This window comes from Vipera berus (assembly GCF_964194415.1).
Source record: "Vipera berus genome assembly, chromosome: 11".
Classification (NCBI taxonomy): domain Eukaryota; kingdom Metazoa; phylum Chordata; class Lepidosauria; order Squamata; family Viperidae; genus Vipera; species Vipera berus.
The window spans coordinates 3,858,536-3,866,285 of record NC_138214.1 but is presented as its reverse complement, the minus strand read 5'-3'; the positions used below and the strand labels follow the sequence as shown (position 1 = coordinate 3,866,285).

The window sequence follows — 7,750 nt, the reverse complement described above, 5'->3', positions numbered from 1 at the left end:
AAATGAAGATAAACATAGATAAATTATTATTATTATTATTATTGGCAATTTTCCCCCCAATTCCCTTGTGTTTATTTAGATGGGAACATGTGACCTGGCCGTTGGCCAATCTTTTCCCCTAAAGGCCGTCTGTCTCACCTGTATCTGCCTTTGTCGGGAAGGGCGTTCAAAACCTGCGCGGAGTCTTTAGCCTGTCTGTTTAAAAAAAAATAAGGCAGTTGTGTGGAAACAAAAGATTTACGAGGGATGGGGTTGAAAATTAGCCGGGTGAGTTCCTGCCCTGTGGCTCCAGCATCAAGTCGCTTCTATTCCTTTGAGATAAGCAAAGGGAGAACTGAGCTGACGCAACGCCAGATCTAATGACCAGGGAGGAGCGGCGCTGTTGCTGCTTACCTGCCTAGGATTGTAAGTTCAGATTACGCAGAGAAGCAGGAGACTCGGCAATTGAAGGGGTTTTTTTCCTATGCTTTGGATATTATTTTGGAAGCCACCCAGCAATGAAGGGTGGGCGGAAACCCAGTCCTGCACGGTTTCTGATTCTCGCCGGCCTCTTCAGTGCCATCCAGGCTCACCCTGTCAAAGCCAACGTGAGTTTAGTCTACTTTAATGCTTTCAACCAGAGCTCAACAAACAACAGGTGCGAGTGTGGGATGTTTGGCGTACATTCTCCCGTGGCAGAAGCTCGAGGGCTGATAGTGCTCTCCAACTCTTCGAAACTCCAGGCTTGCATGTGGGACACTCACTTTGCCCCTGCTGTGTCGCCCTGGATTGCCCTCGTCGCAAGAGGCAACTGCACCTTCACGGAGAAGATCCAGCGGGCGGCTAAACTGGGTGCGGCAGCTGTTGTCATCTATAACTATGCCAAACACGGCAACAATACAGTCCACATGTCACATCCCGGTAAGTGTTACCGTTGGACCTGGGCGCTTTTTAAATAGTCCCTACGTAGGAAAGCGTGTGAGGATTCTTGTCTTTTGCAAATGGATTTTGACCTTTGAATCTTGACTTTAGGCAGAATTTCTGCCAGAAGCTTCTGAATGGAACAGGGGGGGGGGGGAGGGAGAGGCTGTGTAACCTTATCCTTTTCTGCTTTGGGGATAATTTCTAGTATTATCAGACTAGAGTAGAATTACAGGTGTCCTGTGTTTATTCATCATTTGGGTATCGGTTTTATTATGCCATCCTTGAACTCTAGTGCCATGATCGTTGGGGCAAGTTTTTTTACGCTTGGTAGGACTTGCATCAAAAAACAACCAAAAAAAACAGGTAATTTAAAAAAAAGCCACAGAAGATTACCTGTAAGAGTCGTTTAGGTGAGATGGGCAGTTCGAAATTTAATAAAAGATAAAAGAAAGGCCTTGGCCCTGACTTGAAAAATCAGTGATAAAGCCCCTCGATGGGCTTATTTATTAGTACAGTTGCAGCATTCTAAAATAATGGGGAACCCCAAATAAAGGCGCCCATTTTCCCTCGCTGCCTTTTCAAAAGTCTGGTACAAGGTGATGCAAAAGGAGGAGCGTGCAAAGATGAGCGAAAAGGCCTCAGATATGGCACATAGGTGCACTCGCAGAAAGAACCAGCAAGGTAGGAATAAGCAGTTTTCCCATCTGGTTTCTCTGGCTTTCCCTATATCGCAAAAGGAAGTAGCGTGCTTGAATTTTCCTTATAAACCCCAATAGTGCAAAGCTGTGTGCTTCCTTTGTGCAGTGTGTAGAGGATTGCATCCAGTGCTAACAACAGCCATCTTTGTTTTCCGGTGACTTAGCTCCCCTAAGTACGTCATAGGTTCCTCCTGCCCTCCCTCACCCTCTTTATTTCTTCATAAGCTAAGCAAAAGGGAACTTGCATCACCGATGTATCTCTGGCTGATACGCATTGCGTTGATGGAGGTTTTTGACTTGTGCCTGCTTCACAGAAGCATAAGTTAATAGTTTCCACTGCTGAAGCGAAGTAACAGTTGGAAAGAGGATGGAATGAGGAATGGGCTTTGAGATGAATTAAGACCCTTGTTCCAGCCATGAGCAACTTTCTATTTTGAGCGTACATTTAGAAGGATGCAGTGCTTTAAAAAAAAAATGCCCGGCACACAGATCTGCAGTACAAAGAATAGGCTCAACTAATAGATGTTCTGTAATAGGCTATCTGCCCTGAAAGGTTACCCAAAAATTAAAGTCACCAATTCTTTCCAAGAGAAGCCAGCCACCCCGCTGGAATTTTGGTATCCCGGTGAACTTCATTGTCTTTCTGGGGGCTGTAAAAATATCTGCTCAAATGCAGAAGGCCAAAATGGCAGAAAGGAGTGCTTGGGGGCCATTTTCCTTTTTGTTCGTAGAGGCAGATAACCTTCCAAGCCTTGTCTCCGTTTCAGCTTGAGGTTGTGATCTGAGGTTAATTATTGACACGTGAAGAGCTTTCACTTCCCCTGTGGCTTTGCCCAGCACAGAACTTCAAGTGAGATTTCAGAGGTCCTGGTGTCAAGAGATGCTTTTATTTTGCACGAGCCGAAGTCTCGAAAACCTTTAATCCAATGCTTGTGCATTGTGTCTATATTTTTGGTTCCTATGTGATATTTCCCCATCTTCTTATTACTGGGGGAGATTTGTGGTAATCTGCGATAGTCTAAAATTTGACTGTCCTGGTTCCGACAGATGAAACTCTTCGAAGAACTTTGAGGCATTGTTTACCTTAAAGAATCTTTATTCGAGTTGCATAGCATCGGCAACTAACACAATCGAAGCCAAATGAGTTCCCCTCCGCTGAGCACATAGTATCAAAGCACAATTCCCTCCTCCAATTAACAGTCATAAATCACATTCTCCAATTAGTTTGAAATGCAGGCTTCCCCTCCAGTTCTCCAGCCCGCCAATTCTTATCATTCTTATTTCAATAAACTTGGTTCTCACACTAGGTTCAGTATTGTTATGTCTAGCTAAACTCTCATGCACATTCCTCCCCCAGCATCATCTAGCTCTAAAGAGCAAAACATAAGAAGAAAATGGTTTCATCTCCATCGGTGGTCAAAGCAAAAACACCCGATGTTAGCAGCGTTGACACTAAGTCTGGTAGCCCCTTTTCAGATTAGACATTTGATTAAGCTTTTGAGAAGGGCATCTCACTTCATCTGATGCATGGAGCGCCTAAACCAGGGGTCTGCCACCTTGACGACTTTAAGACTTGTGGACTTCAGCTCCCTCAGCCAGCTATTCTGGGAGCTGAAGTCCACAAGTCTTAAAACTTGTCAAGGTTGCAGATCCCTGGCCTAAACTGAAATCAGGTCTACAGTGGGATGAGTCAGAGAGAAGGGGAAGCAACAGGGCGTTTGTGTAGACGGCACTGCCTGAAATTACAATATTTAGCAATCGTAATGGGTGGAAAACCCATTGGGTTTGTCGAATCCTTCCAAGACGGCCTTCAGCAACCTCTTGCTCCATTGGGCTAGTAAAAACTTTTGGCCCAAACAACTCATATAGGTAGTCCTCGACTTACGACCACGACTGAACCCAGAATTTATGTTACTAAGTGAGAAATTCATGAAGTGAGTTTTGCCCCATTTTTACCACCTTTCTTGCCCCGTTTGTTAAGTGAATCGCTGCAGCTGGCTTCCCTATGGACTTTGCTTGTCGGAAGGTCATGTGACCCTGGGACTCAGCAACCGTCATAAACAGGAACCAGTTGTCAAGCATCCGAATGTAAATCGTGGGGGGGGGGGAAATACTACAACGGTCATGGGTGTGAAAAACGGTCATAAGTCCCTTTTTTCAGTGCTGCTGTAACTTTGGCCACTAACTGGACCGTTGTAAATCGAGGACTGCCTGAGATCTCTAATGGAGTCTCAGGAGATTGAATACTGGTGTTATTTTGTCCTTGTTTCAAGTCCTGATCTCAAACCTGTATCCACTGATTGCTCTGCCCACCTTAGTTCCATGTAGAAATTCAGAGAGCCATTGCTGACCGATTATGATATGAATCTCATTGGAGGAAGAAATATAGGGGGGGGGAACCCTCCAGTCTTCTGAGGTCTTGTGATGGTGCTGTTGGTAAATGTGAGGGCTAACTCATCCCCTGGGCTGGGTCCAAGGCTAGTTCCCACGTTATCTTTCTTCATCTGTGGTTACTTGTGAAAATCTATGTCAGGTTAGGGTTCTGTATGCAAATATATCCTGCCACCCAGGGCCTAAGAAAGTGCAGCGTCCGTGTCCAGCGTGGCTTGCAGCTTATTAATAACGCCTTTGAGTGTCTTGAGCTGTAAGATGTAGATAGCAGCCAACAGTGTTCTGTTGTTCTGTTTTTTTAATAGGTTCTCCCTAGGAATCAATTTGCTTCTATTGATTTGTCTATTGATCTTGTTGGGTGCGTAGTTCAGTCTCCTGAATGCCTGGATTAATTCCATCAGTTGAGCATCTCTTGTCAAATGGGTCAGAGCAAATGCATGGAGTAAAACCTATGGAAAATTGATCTGGTGATGTATTCTGGGTAGAATCTGGAAGCATGTGTGTCTCCACGGTGACCTGTAGGTTTTCCGTAAAACACGTTGTTTGTGTGTCCTTTATAGCTTTCACTGTGACACCAAGGAAGTGGATTTTATCTGTAAATAGGGGCACACATGACTTCGTGGCATGCCGGGATCTTCATGGCTGGCCTAAACAATGGAGACTAAAGAATTTCTCAATTCTTAAATCCTGAACTCCTTCCATTAATCGAGATTCATTGAAGATACTCCCATCAATGAGATCCATGGGAAAAGAATCATCAAATTCCATCCAGACCTCAATAGCTTCCACCCACCGTCAACCTTAGCCTTCCTGTCCATAGCACAAGTCAATTTCCTCAGTGTCATGATAACACTACACAATGAACACATAAGCACCACATTATTCAGGAAGCCTACGAAGAATAAATGGGAGTTTAATTCTTAATCTCGGTATCAGTCTCAAAACAATCAGGACAGAGAAATATCAGAGCAGGCTGATCTTCCCAAGGTACTGATTTTAAAGAAGCTGTTTTGGAACGACAACATAATCTGGTTTATAAATCCCAATTTGAATCCTATATGAATTCAGTCATGTCCAGCATCTAATGAAGCAAGCTGCAATTCCTAAAAGCCGATGCCTTTGAATCAAACTGGTTTGTGGGAAAAGGTGCTACTAAACCTCCTCCTGACTTTCCTCTGCTTATGTGTCCGGGTTTATGCTAGTCTCCGGTGGTAATGAAGGGACGTGGTGGCTCAGTGGGTTAGGACGCTGAGCTTGTCGATCGGAAGGTCGGCAGTTTGGCGGGTCGAATCCCGAATGCCGTGTAGCAGAGTGAGCGCCTGTTACTCATCCCAGCTTCTGCCCACCTAGCAGTTCGAAAGCACGTAAAAATGCAAGTAGAAAAATAGGGACCACTACGGTGGGAAGGTAACAGCGTTCCGTGCGCCTTTGGCGTCTAGTCATGCCGGCCACATGACCACGGAGATGTCCTCGGACAAGCGCTGGCTCTTCGGCTATGAAACGGAGATGAGCACCGGCCCCTAGAGTCGGAAACGACTAGCACACATGTGCGGGGGAACCTTTACCTTTACCTTTACCGGTGGTAATAAAGATGTGATTTTGATATATATCCAGGTCAGCACAGGCAATCATCACATAGCACCTTTGTGAATACTGTATAAACTGCCCTTGCTGCTCGTGACTGGAATGCTCTGGAAAACCAGACATTTCAAGCCTAAAGAAAACTAGTTTTTGATCAGGAGGGATTCTGTAACCAATTCATTCTGAGAATCTGTCTGGTGTCATCAGAAATGATAGAGACATGAAAAAGAAGACAGAAGGCTGATAAATTCACCGGGTTTATAGTAGAAACAAACTTAATGGAACTCTAGAAATCCAAGAGAGAGTTGTTTATCTAGCCTGGAACAATAGTGCCCCCAGCTGGCCATCTTTTAATTGTGCACAGCAAGCCAAATGCCCACATTCCTAGCGGTCCCCTGCACATAATCACACACATTAGCTAGCTCCCTACAGAAATCGCATTGTTCATTTTCAATTTCATCTGTTGTTCAGCAGATGACAGATCGAATGGAGGAAGCCGTCTGCTTCCCCACTTTTGCTTCCCTTCTTTGCACTTTCAGTTCTCTCAAGTGTTTTTCTGATTCTCTTTTTCATTTCCTAGTCATTCTATTCAGGCTCTTCTTACCCTACAGTCCCTGGCTTGTTATTACACCCCAACAGGAATATTTCTTAGGTGCAAGTCATCACGAAAGTGCAATGCTCATAGAAATCCCACACCAGAGCAACGACCAATGCGGAATGTTTATTTTAGCCGATTCAAGGAAGTGGATGCTGGAGTAATAAAATAGCTGAGTGACATCAAACATCACCAACTGGTACAAAAGGACTCATGAACCCATCTTTCCATCCCAAGTTGCCAGCTGCAAAAGGCTTGAGTGTCATTTGCTGGAATACAAAGAGCAAGTTGTAGATGCGGTGATTAGTTGTTTTTTTTATAATGCACCTATTAGAGCACATTCACAACAGAATCTTATGCACACTGCCTGAGGAATTCTGGGAGTTGAAGTCCATGAGTCATAAAAGAGTCGAGGTTGCCTACCCCTTGACTAGGCCTTTGCTAGATCAGAGTCATACAGTCACTTCTGTGTATAAAACACTCCTGGGTCTCTTCTCAGAACAGGCAAAGCATAGTTCTAGGGGCTGACTAGAATCTAGGCCTGGAAAATCCGATGACAGATAGTCCTCGACTTACAGCAGTTCCTTTAATGACTGTTCATAGTTACAACAGCAATGGAAAAGTGACTTATGACCATTTCTCACACTTACGTCCATTCCATCATCCCTGTGGTCACGTGATCAAAACTCAAGACGCTTGGCAACCGACTCACATTTATGATGGTCTGGTGGGGTCACATGATCCCCTTTTGCGACCTTCTGACAAGCCAAGTCAGGGGGGGAAGCCGAATTCACTCAACAACCGTGTGACTAGCTTAACAATTGCAGAGATTCACTTAACAACTGTGGTGAGAAAGGTCGTAAAATGGAACAAAACTCACTTAGCCACCGTCTCGCTCAGCAGCATAAATTCTGGGCTCAATTGTGGCTGTAAGTCGAGGATTACGTGTACCGGTACTTGTTCTGTTAATCACGTTCTAGGTTTTCAAATAGAAATTATTTTTTTTCTATTTCCTGAATAATGCATTCCGGCCTGGTGCTTCTGGACAATCGTCATGGATCACCTGGCTGTAATGTTCTGGGTTCCAAAGTGCCTCCCTGTCCCATGTAAACAAAAGATTTTCAGCCAAGTCAATCGGAATCACGTCGAGTTCCTTTCAGTCATGCAACGTCTCTGAATGTATCGGAAAATACACCATAGAAGTGCCTACCTGACCAAATCTTAAAGCAGGTGGAGACCTGGCTAGTATTTAGTTGAGAAGCCATCAGAAACCTCCAGAACTGTACACCAAATTGGGAAGTTACAGATACGTATCAGAAGATGGCAATGAAACACCACTTTTGTATTGCCAAGAAAACTTACGTGGATAAGTATGTAGTCACTAGGAGCTCAGCTCAGCTCTGTACCATCCGGCCTTTGGTATACGTAAAACCTTAGCTATAAGTAAGGCAACCCATAAGCCCTTGGACTTGAAGCCATCAACGTGAAGAATTTCATACTATCTAAAGCAGAGGTCCCCAACTTTTTGGGCACCAGGGACCGGTTCGGTGGAGAAGTGGGCTATTTGTGGAAATTGCCTATT

The 7,750-nt window shown here is 44.6% G+C and overlaps 1 protein-coding gene across 1 annotated transcript; it reads left to right on the top strand.

Moving 5' to 3' along the window:
* Nucleotides 1-411: 411 nt before the first annotated feature.
* On the top strand, nt 412-4,413 carry LOC308673257 (RING finger protein 148-like). Its single transcript, XM_081336818.1, has 2 exons — nt 412-900; nt 4,298-4,413. Exons 1-2 carry the CDS (start codon nt 498-500, stop codon nt 4,306-4,308), a joined length of 414 nt encoding a protein of 137 aa, XP_081192944.1. The 5' UTR covers nt 412-497; the 3' UTR covers nt 4,309-4,413.
* The last annotated feature ends 3,337 nt before the right edge of the window (nt 4,414-7,750 follow it).